At 37.1% G+C, this 24,596-nt stretch overlaps 1 protein-coding gene across 6 annotated transcripts in view; it reads left to right on the top strand.

Moving 5' to 3' along the window:
- The first annotated feature begins 21,837 nt into the window (after window positions 1-21,837).
- The window catches only part of mtss1lb (MTSS I-BAR domain containing 2b), a 62,411-nt gene continuing 59,652 nt past the window's right edge, over window positions 21,838-24,596 (top strand). For 3 of the 6 annotated variants that reach the window (XM_042728161.1, XM_042728160.1, XM_042728158.1), the window contains exon 1: window positions 21,839-22,395. In XM_042728161.1, coding sequence (XP_042584095.1) covers window positions 22,312-22,395 — 84 coding nt within the window. In that variant the 5' untranslated portion in view covers window positions 21,839-22,311. Of the gene's footprint in view, window positions 22,396-24,596 lie in introns of all 6 variants that reach the window. The other 3 variants (XM_042728163.1, XM_042728162.1, XM_042728159.1) reach the window with 2 other exon arrangements.

Raw genomic sequence — 24,596 nt, 5'->3', positions numbered from 1 at the left:
GGGTGTGAGCCCAAATGGCTGCTGGTTGAAAACCGTAGACTTCCCTTGAATGTACCAAAAGCCTTAGCAGACTAAATGCAAATGTCACTTTAATCATCCTCTGCTGAATGTCTGAATGGATAACATTACTTTCAGAACTAAGACTGTCTTTTCTCACCCTATGCATTCCATGCAGAGCTATCAAGCTCCTGTCATTCTACCTCGTTGTTGTCTGCCAAGTTTGCTTAGAAAGGTGAAGTTTGAATTTTTGACTGGGCACAATAAAGGTGTTTAAGCATTACTCATGCTGTGTGACTGTTTGTTTATGATTTCTTTGTGTGTAGTTTGTGTATATTTAGTTTAAATTGATTTTAGTGGATTGGATTTTTTTTTTTTTTTTTAAACATTTACTATTACATCACGTTTAAAAACTGCCTTTAAATATTGAGCAAACTGGAACATTTTTCAATGAGTATGAATAATTAAAGTTTTTTAGTTTTTAATTTTTTTTTTTAATGTGGTGTTATGATGAAGGGGGTTTTTTTTGGTGTTGTTGGTTATTTGATGTTGGGGTTCTCTACAGAGGCTTTCTAATGCATTAATTCTACTTGACCAGTAGGTGGAAGTGCTGCATTTGTCAATCTGTAAGTGAGGATCCAAGCTGATTTTTTTTTTTTTTTTTCATCTCTAGTTAAAAAGAAAAATGTTAGTGCTGATTAGTAAAGTTAAGACTTACGGTTTGATTAATCCTATGTGTACTAATGGCAACCTAGTTCTCAAAGTAGATCTTAAATATAAGTGTATTTCAGTCCCACATGGTGGTATGTGGAAGGAGGGATTTCTAAAATGAGGGGCCATTAGTGTCTGGAGGAGCTTATAAATGTTCTCTTCCTCACTCCATTGACAGGTAGTCACATGCTGTTCTCCAAAGGGTCACAGTTTAGTTGGTTTGGCTATAACCCCATTAACCCCAACTGGTAGATTCCATAACTACACCATCTGGCAGCAAGAAGCATATTTCTCAGTTAATAGCCATTAAAAAAATATATATGTTCTGACACAGCAGGGCTCTAAAAAGCCAACCCCTATTAAAATATCTATAACATGATGAAATGGCAATACAGATGTTCCTTGCAAAAAATACAAGTATATAAATGGTGAACGATGCTTTTTGCTGCTAGATGGTGTAGTTACCACATCTATCAGCAGGGTGCATGTGGGGCTCTTCTAACCAGCTAAATGGATCCAAACCAACCAGGAACTTGAACACAGTTTAAGGGGCTGGAAGAGTGGTAAAGTGTGTTTGAGCTGGGAAAGGATCTGCCAGCTGAGACTGTGTGAATCATTCAGGAATCACAGGTGTGTGGAGGATGATGAGCGTCTGCGTTTACATAACCTACTGTTTCTCCTCCCTCTATACACATCCCACTGACGCTACAAAAATAACACCCCAACTGACATCATCTGAAACTCATCTCCTCATCAGGAGGTAATCTGAAGACGGCACGAGAGATTGGTTCTTGGGACAGCTCATTTGAGCTCACACATTAGTATGAAGATTTTCTCACTGACACTTTATCTGCACATTAGTATATGTGATCCTGGACCACAAAACCAGTCTTAAGTCGCTGGGGTATATTTTTAGCAATAGCCAAAAAACATTGTATGGGTCAAAATTATCATTTTTTTCTTTTATGCCAAAAAACATTAGGATATTAAGTAAAGATTATGTTCCATGAAGATATTCTGTATATTTCCTACTGTAAATAAATCAAAACTTAATTTTTGATTGGTAATATGCATTGCTAAGACCTTCATCTTCACCTTTAAAGGTGATTTTCTCAGTATTTAGATTTTTTTGCTCCCTCAGATTACAGTTTTTCAAATAGTTGTATCTAGGACAAATATTGTCTTAATCATAACAAACCACACATCAGTGGAAAGCTTATTTATTCAGCTTTTCATGATGTATAAATCATAAATCTGAATGGGGTCAATATGAGAAACGTGGGCTTAATGTGTTATTGTAGACTGACTTCCAGCCATCCAGTAGCTTGTCTAAATGAAGTGAAGTGACGTGACATTCAGCCAAGTATGGTGACCCATACTCAGAATTCTTGCTCTGCATTTAACCCATCCGAAGTGCACACACACAGAGCAGTGAAAACACACACACACACTGTGAACACACACCCGGAGCAGTGGGCAGCCATTTATGCTGCGGGGCGCCCGGGGAGCAGTTGGGGGTTTGATGCCTTGCTCAAGGGCACCTAAGTCATGGTATTGAAGGTGGAGAGAGAACTGTACATTTGCACTCCCCCCACCTACAATTCCTGCCGGCCCGAGACTCGAACTCACAACCCTTCAATTGGGAGTCCGACTCCCTAACCATTAGGCCACGACTTCCCTAAATAAACTGCCACTGAATGGAGTTGTCTTGTAAAGAGTGTGTGTTCATATGTGGTTTTGATAGATATATTGTGGATTTAGCTGCTCTAATTTTCTGTTGACTTCATTGTGAAGCCATTGTATCCATGGGTTTATGAATAATCCCACTAATGCTGGAATCCAGCAATATTAACGTTGTTCAGTTCTGTTAAAAAACTGAATTCTACCACTTAAATGTTCCTATTAGAATTAAAGTTGAATAAATATAACCAAGGCTCATTGCAAAAAAATGTGCCTCTACCTACATCTTGCAAAATTCCACAATGTTCCTATAATTCACTGCATTTTCTGGCTAAAATGACCATTAGTAGTACTAAAACCTCAAAACACTTTTGACACAGTGCATGACTTGACATTTACTACATACGTGAGGCTTTTCTGACATAGTAAACTTGCTCAGTAGCTCACCTGGTACAGCATTGCACACTGCAATTAAAAAGCTCTTGTAGAAGTAAGTTAATGACATGGCTGCTTCAGAAAATGCTTTTTTTTCTCATGCTTGTTTTTGCCCCCACTGTTGGTTAGGTTTAGGGTATTGTGTAGTGTAGGTTGTTCATTATTTTCAAGCAAGAAAGAGCATTAACCTTTTAGCACCAAATTCATGTTTATCGATAAAACTGAACATGCTTTTACTAGACATTTCACTTTGAAAGTGTCACAAAACTTGTAACAAGTAATATCCTGTTGTTGTCCCAGGCATGTTTTTTCCCAATGAGACTGGGACAAATAATAAAGAAGACACTAAAATTATTTTATTTAGTTATTTTACAATTGAGTATAGTTAAAATGTTCATATAGTTGTGCAGAGTCAATCTATATCTATCATCAGATCTGGAAATGGCAATGGCCTGCTTAGGCTTTTAATTTGGCCATAATTCTCATTTGCATCACACTGTATTTCCTCTCTTGTGATAAACTTGGGGAACACTGTCTTGGCATGTCTGGTCCATCCCTGTCAGCCATGTTAATTAAAAAACTATTAAACAACATGACATTACAAAGCTGGCCTCTTTTAAATCAATGATAAAAGAATTGAGAAAGCAAATCAGCTTTGCAAAAACAAATTGTTTTTGTTTTTAGATCTATTCTTCAGTATCAAATCATTTGAATCATTGTAAAAGTTTCAGGAACCAACTATTCTCACGCTCAACATTTAGTATTTCCTGGACAGTTCTGCTATATTTCATTTATGAGAATGCTGTGTCTGTGTTTCCTCCTTGAAGTATCGCTTTGTCAAGTTGAAGTTCTATTTCAAGCTGTATATACTGGACAAAGCTGCATGTGTTTTGTATGGTATCATATTTTTATTCATTTGGATAAAGTACTGTTTGGTTAACCTCATCATTATTGCAGTGGAAGAGCTGTGTATCAGGTTTTAATATAGTGTGAGAAAGATTAAGTGAGAAACGGAAACATGACTGAATTGTGGAAGTGTCTCCTACACCCCCTCCATCCCCCTGTGTTTGTAAACTAAAGCTCTTGCAGGAACCAGAGGGTAATGAGGTTAGAGTTAAGCTGCGCCTCTTTGAGGAAGACTCTCCTCAGGACAGAGAGCTGCTAAACAATCGTGGGAAAGGGGGAGGGGCTTCGGCAGAATCTGCCACCACTTTACTCCGTCCTACAAGCTTACTGGACCTGAGGGAGTAAAACCCTGCAGCTCTGGAAAACAAAATGAGCAGCTCAACCTTTAAATAGGTAGTTAGCAAACCTAAACCAAAAAACACATGTTCTTGCAGACACTGAAGGATTCCTTTTGGCATTTAAAAATATCAGCCTGAACCACCATGTAAAAATAATGCATCCCAACTAGAGTTCAATTTGGAATATTCCTGTTTAATTTCTCAGACTTCCGACCATGAAGGAGTTCCACTCGGAACATTAGGCTACTTATAAAAACTAAAATAGCAATGCCACTGTTACTTTTGTGTCAGCGAAGGCATCTTTTCCATCTACCGAATTGTGGATGATAAATTATGCTATACTGTGTTAGCATTTATTTGTTTATTTATTTGCAGGTGTACACATTTTAACAGACTGGAACATTTTCAGAATCCTGAAGGTTCCTGGCTGTCGCCATGTACATGTGACGTCATACATTTGCATATACTTTGAATTAAAAAAATCACCTAAAATATACAGGTTTGTGATTTACATCCTGCATTCCAGAGAGCCTGACCCAGACCTCTTTGCCTTCCAGGGTCACAGGTGCAGCCACAGGTGCAAACAGTTTTAAACTGTTCACTGCTTGATTCCTAAAAAGACACAGGTGCAGACGCATGAAAAATGAAAATGTTTTGTTGACAGTATACTATATATAGATACACACACACACACACACACACACACACACACACACACACACACACACACACACACACACACACACACACACAAATGAATACTTTTACACAGCAAGGATGCATTCAATTAATAAAGAGATATTTATAATGTTACAAAAGATTTCCATTTGAAATACAATTTGCTGTTCTTTTCAACTTTATGATCATCAAAGAATTCTAAAAGAAAATGTATCATGGTTCATGCAACAGTGAGGACTGGAGTAAAGACTGCTGCAAAATCAGCTTTGCAGGAATAAACTATACATTTTAAAATACATTAAAATAGAAAACAAAAACAGCAAAATATTTCTATATTTATTTCCACATGAACACTGTTTCCTCCAGACATATCACATGAACTGCATAACTGTTCAACAGATCTTCAACATTCTCTCTCTGATGTCTGCTGTGCTGCACAGTGTTTCAGAAGAAACATCTTCATCCGGTGGGAGATGAAGAGACTGACAGATTGAGGGAAAGAGATGGTCCAAGAGGAAGCGAGAGAGAGCGGCAAAGAGCAGCAGAGATGTGGACAAGCATGCTGATGCTGATCTCCACATTCTAGGCAGTTGTCATGGAGACAGCACTGCCTCCTTGGCCTGGCTGCTCTTCGTGATGTTTGTGTGAGAATGTGTTCCAGCGTGTGTGTGTGTGTGTGTGTGTGTGTGGTGTCACAATGTGATCATAATGTCATACTGTTAGCATGATAGTACAGATTGCATTGACAGACTTAGACAGTGTTAAATCTTGGCATGGAAGCTGATATTCTGTGAAATGCTTGTTATTTATGACTATCTGTGGCTGTGTTCCCTTATATAAAAGCTATTTGTAGCTTAGTGCAGCTGCGGCCTTTCATTATCATTACTGAGGCTAATGCTCCCATCTCTCTGCCTCTAGACAAGCATAAAAAGGCTGCTGTCGAAGGAATAGTTTGCTATTGAAGAATCTTCTTGTTCATATTCCACATATTTCTAAACCATTTAATTGTTTTGTGTGAATCTTAATTCATTATTCAGTGAAAATCTACCTTCATAGAGAGCTATTAACTCAAGAATTTACATGCACCCAAATAATCTGCTACAGTCGGACTGATGGCTCAGTCAGATTGAAAACGCTTCATGTAAATAGTTCAATCAATCTGACTGAGCTCAATCTAAATGGAATTTGGATTGGATTGAGAGGCGCTGTAGACCTGAAATAATCCGATCAATAATGATAAAAACTAACCATGTGTTGGGCTCACTTATTTATTTATTTTTTATTAAAAAAATGCAAAAGTTAGATTTTTTGTCAACTGTAAGGGCCCTTTTGTCAAAAATGTGGAATTAAAGAGCCTAAGGCTGAAGAAAGTGTCTCTGCCTTTTAACCTCACTCCCAAAAAAAACTTTTTTCAAAAAGTAACTCAAATATTTCATTGTAAATTTAAAAGTAATGCATTTGTTTATGTAAATAGCATTATTTGTAATGGGTTTTCCATTAAAAAAGATCTCTGATAACAATTTTATAATAAGATCTCCAGTTCTGAAGGTGATGACAGGGGTATACATATGCTTTAAAGATTTGTTTTGGAATACACATTAACTGTATTTGAATAGGACTGCAAAGATCAGGGTTCATATAAACAGAACTTTCAGAATCTGAAATCGGATTGGATTCATTCAGTTGATGAAATTTAGTGTATGTAAACATATCTATTGAGTCTGAGTTGAACTTAAGATTAATGAACTGAACATTCTTTGAGCCAGTTCTTTTTAATGAACCAGTTGATCTGTTTCATAAATTTGAATGAACGTTTCATTCTTGAAAAACAAAAACAACAAAACTAACGATTAATTCTTCAGGTGATTTACTAATTCTCAATTTGGACTGATTTGAAACAAATGGTCATCTCACTGACTTAATGATCTTACACTACAGTCCTCATAAAGCTGTGTGAAGATGATCCGAAATATCTATATTTATGTTTCACAGAAGAAAAATGGGTAAAATGGGCTTGTACTTATATAAAAATGAGTAAATAATGATACTGTAGAATGTTTCATTTTTGAGTGAACTATTCAAGAAAATGAATGAAAATGAGATGAAATAATCATGAGACAGAGAGGGGGGTTATGAAGGGTGAGAGGAAATCTAGCTTCAGCACAGAACTGCTTGACCTCAACCCTTCTTCCTGTGTCAGTGGTCACTCGTTCATATGGGGCTGTCTGTGGTTTGTCACGTTCCTCATGAGCAACAAGAGAAAATATGTGCGTGCATCAGCACTGAAGTACGTCAACTAACTACATAAAATAACCAGCGAAATGATTTTTGACCACACAGAATAGTTAGAGAGCAAAACATGCTAACCACAAATTAAGCAGATATGCATCCAATGTGGATGTATACTATCCTTGTCTAATGTCCAAGCTAGAAAAAAAAAATCAACAGGAAGATGAACAAGGCCAAAACATCATAAAGCTGTCTAAGTGATGGAGTGACCACAGTTAAGACATGTAAGTATCTGCACACCATTGCTGAGTCTTCAAAAACAGGAGAACCACAGGTCTTATATCCAATGAACGCTTATTTCAATCAATAAACAGCAGAAAATGAAACATGCTACAACTGAAAGTTTTGCATTTGTTTTATGGCAGTCAGTCTCACTGAAAATGACGCATCAGAGTAAATTGTGACTCATGAACAGTGTGGATTCAGTAAGCAAGAGTGATCAAGATCCTAAAACTACCATTATGGTGACATATGGTAAGAAGAGGATGGATTTGGTTAGTCAGAATGCTCTGGTATCCATTCATCATTTCCATGGAGAAACGGAACATCTTGAAACCAGATAAGCTTGTAGTCAGACAGCATGTAGGGTCACTATTTGGAAAACACATGACTAATTTTCGTTTACAAGTGGTGTAGATTCCCATTGTCTGAATGATCATTTAATTGTATTCATCTACATTTTGATTGATTGAGGTACAAGATGTGGAAAATGCAAAACGGAGAAAAAGCGTGTCTATGTGTGAGTCAACATTTTTTTTCTCTTGTTTTTGAAGACCTAAGTTCCATGGAAAAGTTCTTCTTTTTCTGATGGGGGTCTGAGAGGAAAGAACGATATGGAATGAATGGGGAAAACAGAGGTTTTTGCTTTCACCTCAGAAGGGTTTTTGGGTTTGACTGTAGTACAGTTGACTGTCTGCCCTGGTGAAACACCAAGCAGCAGCAACTGAGAGGTCATGAGACTGTAGCAGCCTGTATACATTTGAGTCCTTGAACATGACACTGAACCCTAAACTCCTCTAGTGGGACTGTGTCTTTTCATTAAACTAGCCATTAAATGGGAAATTAACTGCAGGGCACTTTATAGTAAGACAAGGTCATTCAAAGCTCCATCATTATTTTATTATTATACAGTAGTCAACATTTGAAATGGATCAAAAAAGTTCATCAAAGTTGTCCTAAGGCAAGAACACATTTTGCTTTTTTTTTTCACAGAAAACAAAAGAACTCAAGGGGTCTTTTTCTGCAGTTTTGTTTATTTGGAATTTAGCTTTTATTTGATTGAGCCGTGCGAACAGGATTAGGCCTGGCTACAGCTCCAATATGAAGACTTTTTATACTTAAAAAAAATTTAATAAAAAGATATGTGCTTTAATTTTTACATTTTGTACCCTTTCTTTGAGTTTCAAAATATAACAGTCTGCCCCAAAAGTCTCTTTGCAAAATCTATGTTATTGTAACAGGTGCACAAACCACTGAAATGTGCCACTCAGTCTGTTAAGGTCAGTCGGAAATGATGGTTAAAAATAAACCCGCCACCAATTTCTAATGTTAGGATCCTTCAGAAGGATATATAGAGCAGCAGGTGCTGCACACAGCCAGAACAGACATGACCTGCACTACATTTTTACAACATTTTACCCTTATCATTAATTCCCTTGGTGTTTAGCAATATTCTGTTAGTGGTCATATGCAACTGCTTCTGCTGTCAGCAATCAGAGGATTTTGATATTTATGCAGTATGAGATGTTTGTGCAGCTTTGTTTTAGTAAATAAGTTTTTTATGAGAAAGGTTTAAAATACAGTATGTGTTATAAGTACAGTAAACTTTTTGATATCAAAAGATGAGGGATTTTTTTTATTACTGTATTTCCCATTGTACCCTTTTAACACTTCAACTAGTCAAACACACACAAAGTCATTTTCCTCAAAGCTGGGAAGCACCAGAAGCCGTTTTCTTTTTATCATTTACATAAGGCTGACCAAACTTGAATGACTTTATGAGAAGGTTACAAAAGGACAATGGCAAATCTCTCCTCATCATTAAACCCAGGTGCTCTGCACACAGACATGTGTTCACACAAACAGATTTTCCACTAGTTTGAGTAGCTGACACCTTCCTTAGCTATTTAAAGCACTCAGTGGCCAAGGTTACTCATCAAGGATTCACAGTGAAACGGGAGATTTGAAGTCTCTAACGATTGCTTTAATTAGAGCTATAGATAGATAGGATAGATGTTGAATGCTTTTAGAAAAGTCTTAAAACTGTTGAATTTAAGAGATGAATTTCTTTGATGTAAAATAAAAGTGGTCTGTCACACTAACCTTTGTGGGGTGGTTTTTCTCATTAGCCTGTGGTAGGCCATTATTAAATTGTTTATTGTGTTTTGTCTGATTTCTTCAAAAACTTTCAAAAAATTTAAAGTGCTTAATAATTTCAAGTATTAAAAATGTGGATGGTGTGCTTCTCTCCTTATCAAGAAAAAGAATAAATAAAAATAGACACTGCAAAGTGAAAGAAAGTAAAAATGCTTCCTTTTTAAATTACAAAAATACAGGAGGACAGTACAGGACTGAGGAATGAGAGTGAGAGAAAGAGGAAGAGAGATTGAAGAGAGAGATAGACTGTATTGAAATGCAACTTATTTTAGAGTTCATTGAACATGGAGAGGGCTATTGGCCCTCAGCCTTCACTCATTAGGAGGAGGAGATGCATTCAGGCTGCAGGACAGGGGAAAGTGAGAAAGAGGACAAGTGAAAGAGACAGAGATGGAGTGGATGGGACAGGGTAAGAAGTAGTGTCTCCCCTGTTTTTCGCTTTTTTGTTCTGGTGCTCATCTTGTCTGCTCTCCAAATTCTCCACAAATTCTGTCTTGCTCTCCTATTTTTTTTTATAAACCGTTTTGTGGCTTTTTTTCTTTTTTTCTTTCTTTCTGTTTTTTCTTTCTTTCCCTCCCCCCCCCCTTTCTTTCTTTCTTTCTTTCTTTCTTTCTTTCTTTCTTTGTACACTTTTCTTTACTGCTGTTGATCAGAGGCTCTCTGACTTCATACGCTGGTACATTTCTCTATCTAGGTCATGCCGTCTACAGATCATCAAGCTCTCTGCTGAGGCAACAGCTTTGTTCAATCCAAAAACAATGTGAGCAAAAAACACAATAAATAACATGAACACAGCTGTGGTAAAACACGGTTTTGCTTATGGGTTCCAATTTTGTGAGGTTTACTAGATTTGTGTGAAATATTTTCAGCAGTGCAGTAGAGTAAATAATGAAATAATTGTTCCCCACTTGCACATATGAAATAAAATAATTTTTAATAAAAGTATGTTGCGGTAGTCTGTATGAAAATCTACCAGGGCATCAACAATCAGATGAATTACTGAGCAAGTACTACTGTATAAGAGGAGTTGTTTCTGTAATGCACAAGTTAAAATGACATGCACTATTGTATATAATGTATCACACTTTTATGAGGTCATAAGATAGTATTGTGCAAGGGACAGCACAAAACTCTTTAGTCTTTATTACTGGTAATCTGCCCCTTAAATAGTAATCGGTGTGTAAAGGAATAATCATTGGCCTCTGTGATTATTAAATGGAAAGTTTGAAGTAACCAAGACTCAGTTGGCTAACTGGCCAAACTTGGCAAATGGTGGAGAAGGGCTTTAATAATAGAGGTGAGGAACATGATGCTCACTCTGGCTAAGCTCCAGAGATCATGTGTGGAGAAACTTTCAGATGGACAAGGACAACCAACACTGCAACTCCAGCAATCTGAGCACTATTGGCAGATTGGCCAGAAGGAAGTTTCTACTCAATGCATGACACGAAAGCCTGCTTGAAATTTGCACCAAAAAAGCATCTAAACCGACTGAGACTGAGACTGAGAGAAACAAGATTCTGATCTGATAAACCTCAATTCCAAGCATTAAGTCTGGAGCATCTTCTGCACAATACCATCCTAACAGTGAAGCATGGTGATGGTAGCATCATGATGTCGGGGGTGTTTTGAGGGTGTAGGTGAATGCAACAAAATACAGAGATACCTTTAGTCAAAACGACAAAAAATCTGGTCCAGAGCACTCAGACTGGGCAGAAGGTTTCCCTTCCATTAGGACAATCCTCCTAAGCATACACCCAAGACAATGCAAGAGTGGCTTGAAACCTCTGTAAGTGACCTTTAGCAGCATGCCAGACCCAGACTTCAACCACCATCTTTAACCAACTACTTGACATAGCTTGAAAAGATTTGCAGACAAGAACGGCAGGAATCTCAGAATACAGGAGTGCAACACTTGTCCATAATACCCTAAAAAACACTTGAGGCTGTAATTGCTGCAAAGGGTACTGAGTTAAGGCTCTGAATACTTATGCAATGTGGGATTCACTTTTTTCTTTTTCAAAAAGGCATTATATATATATATATATATATATATATATATATATATATATATATATATATATATATATATATATATATATATATAAATATGTATCTTAATTTAACTCAAAATATCAAATTGTTGAACCTCCTGCCAAACTAGTGCCTGAACCGATTCCTTCCAATAGACCTTATAGCAAAATATTACAGTCCTCTAAATGAAGTCAAATATCAATACACTGCATGATCTTGCAGCACATGAGGACATTACTAAAAATGCATCATTTTTGCAATGCATGCAAGAAAAAACACATTTTAATGGTCTGAATATGATTAAGGAAACATTACATAATGTCAACATTTAGTTTCATAGCTCTTCTAAGTAGGATTAACACTTTATAATCCCCACACTGCTTTCTGCAGAGGAGACCAATAATTAAGCATGACACCAGGATACAGCATCATTTCCAGTGCAGCATCATTCAATGCATGTGTGGCAGAATTATACAAATTTTCATTAACAATCACCTACACAAAATAACTCGACAATTTTCTAAACATGACTCATTTCCACACAAACTTAACAACTGGAGCGTAATACATATCCCCTCAGTGAGCCAGCTTTGAGTCACACTAATCCTCCAGAAGATACCAACATAACTAATTTCTAGATCTAATTAAACACAAGAACCAAATGAATCATTCCACAAACAAACAAAATGATAAATTGGATGTTGAAATCCAAACTTGCAACAAAACTGAGTCACATGGAAAACATGGTGTCAGTAAGACAAGAGATGGTGAATCTAAAATGCACATTCAACATTCATTAAGCATGTCTAGCTATAAAATAGTCACACAAATATCAAAATGCTTAAACATCTATCATTTTATTAGTATGCATTGATCTATGAGAATGAAGATTAGTTCATTATTTCCTCGTTAGGAGCACATATGGATGTCATGCAAATGAGATGTTCAAGTGTGTTATATGCACACGGAGGGGATCCCTGTCCATGATTTATTTAACAGAGGGGGATGATGGTTGTAGATGGATACACATGTGGTGTGATAGATGTGTCCCTCACATGATGCCTGTGTAATGAGCGAGTGTGTGAGAGAGAAAGAGGGAGACCCGGCCATCTCCTTTAATTTCTCCCGTGGGAGATGGTTAAGGACCAGGCTGAGCGAGGGGGCAAACTGCCGAGGCTCCCCCTCTCCATCCTTACATTGATCCCTCACCTCTGGGGTTCACTCTCTCCATCTCTGACGCCCCTCAGAGGGAGTAAAGATAAGGTCATGTCATCAAAAGGTGGAAAGCTCTTGTACTAAAAACACAAGCCACGGAAAGAGAGAAAGTCTGTCTTTTAGCTATTTGGCATAGATATGTAGCCTACATATATTTCCCAAGATACAAATTATCCTATTTAAAAGTTGACGTACTCTTGGTTCTTAACCTTTTGTTGTGCAAAACTTTTTTGACAAAAAGCCTCTAGGTCATATTAGTTCTTTGGCTTCCCAGCATGCTCTGCACATTTAGATTTTTCCCACATGGCTTTACACAGTTTCGCCAATCAAGGACACTTGAGGGATTCATACACATCCCAAAGGCTGCAAACAGACATTATTGATGCTCAAGGAGAAAACACACAACATTAAGAACCAAGGCTATACATACATTTTAAACAGGATAATTTGTTTAAATTACTATTTTATTTTATTATATTTTATTTTATTTTATTTTATTTTATTTTATTTTATTTTATTTTATTTTATTTTATTTTATTTTATTCTATAAGAGATTTATACATTTATAAGCATGAGATATATAGAATACACCACCTAAAATGCATTTTCACAAGAAACAAAAATTATTTAATTCGTTTCTGTGTAACATAGGTGCACCAAACAAGCAAATATAGTTGGAAGATGTTTTGGATGGATGGTGCAAGTGTTTGTGTGTGCATATTATAGTATGTGTGTATTCATGAGTGTGCATGAATCTCTGTTCTGCATGTACATGCTGTATGTTGTGAATGTGTGCTTATGTGACGCCTCAGTAACTGGGGCAGAACTGATTGCTGCTGATGGCTGTAGGCGCGTGGAGACCTACATTCAGAACACAGACACAGGAAGGAGTCAGAGAGAAAGAGGAAGGAGGGAATGTTGGAGACGGAGTGTCTGCTGTCTTGGTTTCATTCTTCTCCACTAGATGTCCACCGAAAAGTTGACTAATAATAGTATTAAATAGCAAATAAATAAGTTAAATAAAACAAGATAAATAAAACCAATGTGAAAACCACTCCAGAGAGAAATGGAATGATGAATGAATAACAGATGAAAGAGAAGGAGTGATAAAAAAAAAAAAAAACTCACAACGCTTAGATAGGTCAATCACCAGGGACAAGATCTGGCCCATCTGCTCAGCTGATATTACAGGGAATTATGCATGCAGATTGGCACTGCATCTCCACGCTTACCCCCAAACACGCTTCATGACACATTTATGCTGTCTCAAAGATGTAAGGATGTGAGAAGATGAAAAGAGGAATGTGTTACTGGGGTTAACAGAAGTGAAAGGAGGGTGGGTGCATTCGAGAGTTGCTCATGAGAAAAAAAGAACATTTGAAAAGGAACGGAAAATGCTGCTGCTTTACTCTGAGGGAGTATAAAGGATGAAGGTGACTTTTCTTTATGTTTACTTGTGTCCTTCCACAGGTGTGTGTGTGTATGTGTGAGAGAGAACCCCTGTGTGGAGGAAATCTGTTCTTCCTTCTAAGAATCATAATGCGTGAGCTGATATCATCTTTGACATCATTTCCTTCTAAAACAGAGTGTAACTAATGAAAATTATGGCAATTAATTATGATCAGTTAATCATACATCGTATATAATCCTCCGTATTACACTACTGTCCAAAATTTTGAGATCTGTCATTTAAAAATACAAATAAAATTATCTTATGCTCAACAAGGCAGCATTTATTTGACTGTAAATGCATTTTGTGAAATATAATGTTACAATTTAAATAATTATTTTCTATTAAAATGTTATTGATTCCTATGATGGCTAAGCTGAATTTTCAGCAGCCATTACTCCAATTGTCCAAGTCACATGATACTTTTTTCCAGGATTATTTTATGAATGGACAGTTCAAAAGAACAGCAAAAGTGAAAGTATAATTTCTTTAAAAACAAATCTTACTGACCCCGAACTTTTGAACATTAGTGCATATTTGCAGTATATATGCAGAAAAATTACTGATTCTTATTTTAATTCCAAGCTCATTTTTAACTCCAAAGTAACACAAAGAATGTGATGTTGTGTTGTGTTGTGTTATTCATTCTAAACATAATGTAGTGTGTCTTCTGCTTTGGTATCTGCAAGTCAATATTTTCAAATTTTAAGCGTCATAATGGTTGCAAAATTAACTGTACTTATACTAGCAGTTTGCAGCATGCACAGTCACATGAAAAAGTAATACAAGTTTACTTGGCTATTTCCACTGGTGTTGTTGTGTCTGATGATGTGAATGTATGTGAGCTGTGACTGTTGTCAGTATTTTAGCACCTCGTTCTGCCTCATTCCTCATTTGACACCTTAAAAAAAGTAACAGAAAAAAATACAACATATGTAACAATGGCCAAAATTTAATTAGTGTCAGCACTACTACAGCATTATATCTACTCTGCTTTTCATTTATTCCACAAAATTGTATAATAAGGGTTTTGTGTTCTTGTTAGGAAAGTATAAGGTGCTTACTCATTCAAAAATGCTGTTTCTTGAGTAAATTATTAGGCATGTATAAAGGCACTCTATGTTTTCAGAAAAACTGTTGCCAGAGTATTTTTATTTTGTTCTTATGAGGTTTGCAGTGAATCCAGAGGGTGAGAAACAGATTCAAAAACCCAAGTCTTTGATATGTTCTTGAGGACTGGCATGCTAAATTTGTTACCAGAAACCCAAGGGTCTAATGATCCTTATTCAAGAGACCTCTCAGTTACCCACAACACCACACTTTATGCTGTGCTGTGCTGAGATGTGGCCTTTTAAAAAGATCATATAAACCAAAATAGATTAAATGTATAGGGAGAGATGGATGATGGAAAACACAATTATGCTGCGTTTAGTGGTCTGCACAGTGAAATGAAAGAAGGCTTTATTTCTAAGTCTGTGAAGATGCCTATATAGATTGATGTGTCCATATGATGATTCACATGGATGTAAAAGTTCGCCAGTAAAGATGCTGAAGAATTAGAAGACTGACGTCAAACTGCCCAGAGGGGTATTGCTGGTTTACTGTTGGCTGTTGGTCAGATCTCTTCTGGAAAATCATCCATTTAGTCAAAGGAGTGTGATAGACTTCAATCATGAGAAAGAGAGCTATAGGCTGTTCTGTACTGTCTAGCAAGAGCTAAAGAGAGAAGGGGGGTATGCAGAGTGAGAGTGGGTTGTATGACTCATTCTGACCTAGTTTATGGGCTAAGATGGGTAAGTAGGGATAATGCAGAAAAATGCTAATAAAATTGTTATTTTTTTTTTTGTTTTTTTTTGGTCTCCAGCATTTAAAACAAAGTATATTCTTAAAAGAACCACAAAACCTATTAAATCAGGAGGGGAATCTGATTACAGGTGTGCAGTCAAAGAATTTTTGAAATGAAAATATGATAGTGATTCTGTGAATTTAATTCGACAAGTAGCATTCCAAGAGCACTGGTATACAGTCAACAGCACCGGAGCTTTTACTGGATTATTCCGCTGGCCTGTGTTTGTTATTTGTATTAAGAGCGAATCCTTAAAGGTTTCAGTCAAAATGATTTGTTCCATATACTGATTAATCCAGGGACAAACAAATCCCTAGCTATATTTACATTATATTTGTAGGTACAATGTAAATACATAAAAAAAATGTTTTGTATAGTATGCATAATGTGTAGTATGAATGAAATCTGGACATGCTACATTTGTCATGTTGTCATTGTCATGTAATCTACCTGCATCATTTCCATCGCTTCCCTGTCTTTCACAAATCCTCTCAGTTCATAGTACAGCATCCAGTTTCTTTTCACCTTCTGTATTATGAATACAGACATACTACTTTTTTCACACACTGTTTCCCACCTACTATATATATATATATATATATATATATATATATATATATATATATATATATATTAAAATTCAGCCTGTATTTATGGTGAATCACTGAATCATTCACTCAACCATTCGATTCAGAAATGAAACAAATCTCTTCTCTTTTTGAGTAATTAACTGAATCGTTCACTTAACTGATTTTGTCAAAAACACTGATTCAGTTACAAATTCATGAAACACCTCTACTGCGTTTCAATGATTCTGCTTCGCCTTTATTTAGAACTATTTTTGCTTACGAAGAAAAAGTAACTGGAAATACTGTGTCTTATATGGAAGTGGCTCAGTATTAACTTCTTAAATATTGAACTGTTGTATACAAGCAATCTTGCTGTTTGTCTGAATAAAAGCATTCGGTAACACTTTACGTAAAGCCTTTATGTATAATGCATCATAAGAGTAGTTTAAATGCATTAACTATGCCTTGTAATGCAGCTTATAAAGCATTGTACAATCTCATGAATGAATGTAACTACAGTAACACTTATCAGTTCATTGTTACACTATGCATTTTAAATTCAGATATAATTATTTTAGACAAGATATAATGAATAATTATAATGCATTATGAATAATTATAATGCATTATAACCTTTAATAACCCTTTATAATGCATAATACATAAAGGCTTTAAGTAAAGTTTTACCAAGAATTCTTTCTTGTGTGAAACTGCTTAATGAACAAGCAAGGGGTATTCTATAAGTATTCAATTACATTTTGTCATGGCAATGTGTATCTAAGATCAGACTCAACAATAAGAGATCAACAAAAGCCACTGGCATGCAGGAATGGCATTGCACACTTCGGCCATGTCACACCCAGAGTCTGTCCTTAGATGCTTTCTTTATATGTGGCTCTAGTATCCACATACTGGTTTATTTTTGGAAAAAGTATATCTGGCCCAGTTCCATCTTGCCCTAAAACTTGATAACTTTAATAGAGCCTCTGTGAATTGTCGTAAAGCAAAAATTCAAATGTAAACACAGCTCATTGTGAGTGGAAAAGAGAGCAAAAACATTATTTGCCACAATGTCCTGTGGTCATGCCCAAGATGTTTGTGGTAATGCCTGGCTAGTGCACAAAATAACAATGGTGCTGTGAGGTTGAAGTTTCACTAAATATGGGATATTGCATGCATATTATTGTCTTCCAAAGCTCCGAAGAAGTGACTGACCTGTATTTGGATGACTAGACTGCATAAAAGACCCCAAAAATGAGACAGTGGTTTTCTTTGGCTTTGAAAATTTGAAGGTTTTCCCAGAAATAGTTTGACGAATTGAATTAGTTTTTTCTTGTTATTCTCTCTCTCCATTTTAAGTATTAATAGCGTAAAGACCCAAAGAAAGGGGGTTTGGGGGAGGGTTTATGTTCCACTTGAAATGAATCTGATGTAATGTACTTGGAATTTAGTTAAGGCTATATTAAAGCTTTGTGTTACTGTGTGGAAGAAAAAGAACAGTTGCAACTGAATGCATATCTGTATATGCTATATGCAGCAGAAGGTTAAACAATATTCATTAGTGTAGGGCTTTTTTTCTGAACACCACAAACTATATATAAGCATGTAAAATTAAGCAAGCATAAAAAAGGTTTTGAGATTTCAGTAGACAATGAAGTGAAATGAAAATGATATAACCATTTACAGTTGTTCCAAATATATATGACTTTCTTTGTTCTGAAGAACACAAAAGATGTACTTTTAATAAATTAGGAATAAAGACTTTGCTAATACACATTGATAGATGTCTTCAAAACATATACATGACTAATTACATAACACAAGTAACACATTTTGAGAAGAATCTCCTCTAGAGGAAAAAACTAATTTTCACCAACTGTAATTTACTTTTGATTAAATTTCTGTACCTACTTATTACTTTTTCCTCTCCCAGGTAAAATTTTAATTCACACTCTGTAGATCTCTGGAGATTTGCGTCATCACTAACTCACATGTAAAACAAGTTCCAACAACCACAGCAGCACTGCTGAGAATCAGATTCTGAGCTCATTTGGTGCCAAGTAAATTTTAGTTTTTATGGACATTAGATCACTGTCAGATATATGAGAAACTGAATCCTAAACACTTCACAGCTTTCTAAAACATAAGAAAGAAAATGTGCAAGATGGATGATAATATATGTATTTTAATAAGAGTGGAGATGAAGGATGGGTGAAGCAGGTGTCTCGGCTCAGTGGTGGTTGGCAGGACAATTTGATGCTGATGCAGGCAGTCTAGCTGTCTTGCTGAGTAATGCATGAAATGGAGGGGAACCTTGTTAGGCACAGCCAGTGAAGATCAGCAAAGACAGGGAGCAAGAGAGGGCACAAGAGAAAAGTTTTAAAGTGTGGGGACCAGGGGCGGACTTACCCATTAGGCAAAGGTAGGCGACTGCCTTGGGCCCCCAAAAGCCAAGGGCCCCCTAATGCTTTTCATATAGGAGATGCGCATTAAGCGCGGACACGCGAACGGTTGCTGTTTACGGTGTTTATGCACGACAATCGTCTGCGCGTCCGAGTTGAACGTGCTTCTTGTGTATCCAGCTTGTAGCAAAATAAAATTTTATGCATCTAAAGCTGACTGCCGCACGAGCGCGAGGTCCCTCTTTCCCAGCGCGCGCACACTTCTCTCTCTGCGTTCAGCGTGCGGCTGAAAGGAGCTGCGCTTTCAGTTAAAACACTGATATGTTGCTTCTCTAATTTTTACATATAAGTATAGCTGAAATCACAGCACAGCTATTGTCTTCAAGCTATTCTGTAGCCTATTTGATTTTTATCAGACGACGGCACGATTATATATTTTTGTGCAGATTAACTTCTCGGAAGGGAGAGCTGGTTAGTCTTAATGGGTCGCGTTTCAGTTACTATTTCATATTCATCCCGTTGTCTGACAACAAACAGTCAAATGTATCAATGAAAACAGTTTTGAGAATTTAGCTGCATCAAAATACAGTATGTGGCACAGAGAGGCAAACAAATGTAATAATAAATAATAAATGTACATTTTGGATTTTCAGAAGTGAGCTGCCCTGTCATGCGAAAATGCAAACAGGTTTGTGTAAAGTGCTCGGTGCAAAGAAAGAGAAGTAATAGGAAGCTAGTATTTTTTTTTTTTTTTTTTCATGTGTCTAATAGACATGAACAAAATCTTTGAAAAACATCTATGACCTATGAAACATGTCTACTCTTCATGCTCTGTTAACTGGTTTCACTAATAATAAACATTTATTGCATAAATTAATTTTTACATTACAAAAATGCCTTAAAAGAAAGTGTTACAGGTGTGCATATTGACACAGAACAATGAGTTTTAAGATATGTCAGAGCAAGATATTTTCAGTTGAGACAGCTCAAACATGCATTTTAGTCTGGGACTAGCTTAAGCCTTGTCTGTGCAACCATGGGGAAAATATTCATTTAAGGTACATTTAGAACAGATAAAAATGTGCAATTAAGTTGCGATTATTCACAAGTTAACTCATGACAATCATGCCATTAATCGTGATTATATATTTTAATTGATTGACAGCCCTAAGTTAAAATGACTAAAATAAAATGTAGGCTTACGCTGGTAACTCACATTTTCATTTTACCTGATAAAGTACCATTTATGAGCTGAGCTGTTTTGTTTAGAGCTGTTACCCGGGGAAACCACTATATTTCTGACTCCAAAAGCACCTCCTACTGGCAGAGAATGAATGTGCATTTTCAATAATCCAGTCTGCAGTTTTTGTTCAGACCAATGCGAATATTCACTCACATAAATCTGTTTTAAATAATATTATAATTTATACTTCTGACTCATCCCAGAAATATAAAGTTTCAGTTGTGAGGTTTATCATTTTATAATTTATTTTGTTTTATGTGAAAACAAAAAAAACGGTAAATCAATTGCTATTTCGTGGTCTACAACATGAAATAATAAAAGTATCTGCTAAATGAATAAATGTAAATTAAAGAATCCCATTAGAACATGTACATAAAAAATGTGCAGCAGCAAGCATCACGACAAAAAAGGACCTCGAGGGTTGATCTAGGTAAATGTGTGCAAATGTATAGGGCCCCATTCCTATATTTGCCTGGGGCCCCCAATTCACTAAATCCGCCCCTGTGTGGGACATTTACATTTATGATCCAGACAGATCTTTTCTTACCAACGTTACTTACATTCATGCAAATTTGAAATAAACAGGCAATAAATACAGAACTGTTTACATCTCTCCGTCCACTATCCACTGGCATCAGTGTAGGCCATGAATAGTGTTTTGACTTTAATTCTTGCAAAAAGCAGAGCAGAGTAGAGATGTAATGTGAGAGAATTCCCAAAAGAGTTAAAAGGGAGAGACCTTGAAGCTATTTCTGTAAATATGACACCCGGTTTTGGAGACAAAGGCCATTCAGGCACTGTGACCTTGGGTTTGGATCTTTGCGAGAGGGCGTCATTCTCCCTCTTCCACTGTGACAGGAGAACAAGATGATTGGGTCTTTATCACAGCAGTAAGACATAATCATGAAATCTCATTTCAGCTTCATTATCATTTATCACAGAATAACTTTGGCATTAATGAAGTCCCTGAATATGCAGATTGAATCCCACCCTTTATAGCCAAACTGATATGGTTTTCTTTAAAGGGATAGTTCACTCAAAAATGGAAATTCTGTCATCATTTACTCACTGTCATGTCATTCCAAACCTCTATGGCCCTTTGACATCTCTGAAACATAAAAGAAGATATTTTGAGATTATTATTATTATTATTATTATTATTTTAAACCAATGGTCACCCAAATGGTTTGGTTACCAACATTCTTTAAAATAAGAAATAGTTTCAGTCATTGATACCCAACTGGATACACACAACAATATGCAATATGACAAGTTGTAATAATAATAATAATAACAATAATAATCATAATTTTGGTAACCTTTTATTTTAAGGTATCATTGTTGCACGTTACATGTACTCACTATTATAATAAGAATTAATTTAGCAAAATTACATGCAAGTAACCCTAAGACAAACCATAATCCTACCCCTAACCATAAAGTAAGTGTTAATTATTATTCTACTGAACTTATATATATATATATATATATATATATATATATATATATATATATATATATATATATATATATATATATATATATATATATATATATAATTTATTTATTTTTTTTGCTCCAGATTCAGACTGTACAGACTGAATAACTCGCATCGGTCTGTGTGTTTGTGTCCCATCTCTCCTCCCTCTGGTCTCCATGTGACAAGAGAAAGTGTTCTGCCCAATACGATTCGCATGGATCGAGTTACTGGCCCTCTCGCGCTGCGCCGCTGCTGCTCACTTCACTCACTCACCAGTCTCTGCAGCGCGAGTGGCGCACCGACCTACCACTCCACGCACACACTCCGCTTCTCAAATCCATTCAGCTCGATTCCGCATCGTTGTCCGAAGATGACCGTGAATATTACGGGGCCATCCACGAGCCTAACCTCCACCAACCGCGGAGAGTAGAAGCGGAGCCGAGGAGAGAGAGAGAGAAACCCACCTCTCTCTCGTCTCTCCCCATCATCTGCCTCAATCCTCAGGGCAGCAGACCGACAGCTGAAGACAGCGATTTCTGCTGAAATCTAGCCCTCACCCACAAACACTCTTCTGCTTTTAGCTCTCAAGTCGCGTCTCGTCGGGGTATTGTGGAAGAAATTTCACACAAGGATTTTTTTTTTCTGATCTGTATTCACTTAAGATGGATAATATAAACGTGGAGTCGGTGGAGAAGGAGTGCGGGGCGCTTGGTGGATTATTCCAGGCGATTGTCAATGATATGAAGGTGAGGGGTTTGAAACGACGCTTTAAACACATGTAACCGTATATTCTGCACGAGCGTGACCAGCATGCAGATGGTGAAGCACTCAAACATGTTATCACTAAAGTGGCGTTGAACAAATAACCATAATACAATATACAATCGCGTTTTCATGTTAGACCTAAATGACAGCTGTATGACATTCAATATCCTCCAGAAGATAAGAGATAGATAGATAGATAGATAGATAGATAGATAGATAGATAGATAGATAGATAGATAGATAGATGCATGCATACTGTACATACAGGCCTATATATGTTATAGGCTACATCAAATCATGAAGGCATGTTGTGTATCATTCAACTCGATGCCGGTGCGCCTGAACACACTGTATCCACACTAGAATGTTGTGCATGTAGAGAGGAAATGGAGGGGGTTTCACTCACACAATGGGAAACAGACTGAACTGCTGCTGATTAAGCAGATGCGGCCGCGCGCCATTCCTTGTCACAAACCGTGAGATTTGTTGCGTCTGTCTGACGGATTGCAGCGTTCCGTCATATCATTGGGTCTATGAGCGTACAAAGAGCGGCCGCGCTCGCGTGAAAACACCGTATTGATCTTCTGTCGGGTTTAATATTTTAACCACATCGTGAATAGGGCGCACAGTCGTTCTGAATGTCTGCTGACCGGGTTTCTGGACTCGTTTCCATGCATTAGTTTCTGACACTCTGGCAAACATTCAGCCAGTGAGACCCAATAGCGACCACATGACTTCTCTGCTGAGACGCCTTCAAGCTGCTTGTTAATATCACAGTGTTCTTTACTAGATTGACAAAAAGACCTGATTTCCATAAGGTGTAACAGCTCTGTTCTCTCTGCTCTGCCTACACAGATATTGTCTTCTCATTCATAATTTAACTCTTACTTCTCCAGCACCGCTCATGGTCCCATTTGCTTCCATGCTGTTAAATTGGGATTGCAAAATATGGGTCAGCTATTATGCCAACTTGTCTGTGGGAGGATATTGAGCAGACAGTGGCAATGGCACATGGTGTTGATGATGTTTGCCTCAGAGCTCATCATTTCTGTGTCATGAAGGAGCACTGCCTGAGAGACCTAGACCCAGGCTTCACCTTTAAGATGTAGGTTGATTCAGGTGCTGTGCTGTTGCTGGTCTCATTCAAGCTCACTCTGTGATTGGATCCTATTGCCACGTGGATTCAATGCAGACATGCGGTCTCCCCTCTTCATCCTCTAATGTTGCTATATTGAGATAGGAAAACCAGGAAAGCATCTGCGGACTGTAAAGAGAGTCAAGTTCAACTATGATTCCTCAAAAACAGTGCTTGCGTTTCATTCATTAATGAATCAAAAAATGAAGTTATTGTTCAAGAGCCAAGATTTGAAAATCTACCACTGTCTTCTCTCTGCTTTTGCCTTTGCGTGTCTTTGTTTGTGGGATGTGGGTAGCCTGTGGGTATTGCCAGCTCACTTGTCATATGCGTCTCATCACTAGAATGTCAGTTGGATCTTCTTTGTTCCTTCTCTGAGATCCGAACCGTACTGGAATAAACAAGCAGTCCAAATTCCCCAACGGAATCAATAAAGTATAGATTCAGCTTACTGTTCTTCTAGCGCTCTTCATCACCCAGCAGATCTGAAGGATGCTGTTTGGAAATTAGCCTGTGGGAAAAATTGAACTGTACGTGATTGATAACTTGTTTACTGCCAAACAGGAACAGGAAGGAATAATACGCCATATATGACTCTATTTAACTCCACAGGGGAATGTGAACATCAATTTGATTTCAAAATAAATGTTGGTATGATTTTGATACACAGCTGTACTGTAGGTTTTTTGTGTTCTGCTCTTGGGAGGGCATTGTTGTAAAAGGGTTGTTATGAGTATGGCTCTGGATCATGGGGGGAGGATGATCGGATTTAAAGGGAGGGTGAAGGAGAAATGAGATGGAAAGGGTTGAGGAGTGGGGTGGGCTGTCATATTTAGGCCCACATTCTTACCCCCATTCTTTAGGTGAAAGGGCCCTAAGCAAGCGAGAGAGGGACACCAGCATTAGACGTGATGATGACACAAGTACACAGTTGTCTGTTTGCCAGCTGGACCTTTTGTATATCACTGCTGTTTACATTCGCATGCCTCACACTGAGTTGTGCATACCAGCCTGTAGAGCAGAGTCACTCATATAGACTCACACACT

The sequence above is a fragment of the Cyprinus carpio genome, chromosome B7 (genome assembly GCF_018340385.1).
Source record: "Cyprinus carpio isolate SPL01 chromosome B7, ASM1834038v1, whole genome shotgun sequence".
Taxonomy (NCBI): Eukaryota; Metazoa; Chordata; class Actinopteri; order Cypriniformes; family Cyprinidae; genus Cyprinus; species Cyprinus carpio.
The sequence above is the reverse complement of the archived record's forward strand: the minus strand, read 5'-3'. Positions and strand labels throughout refer to the sequence as shown.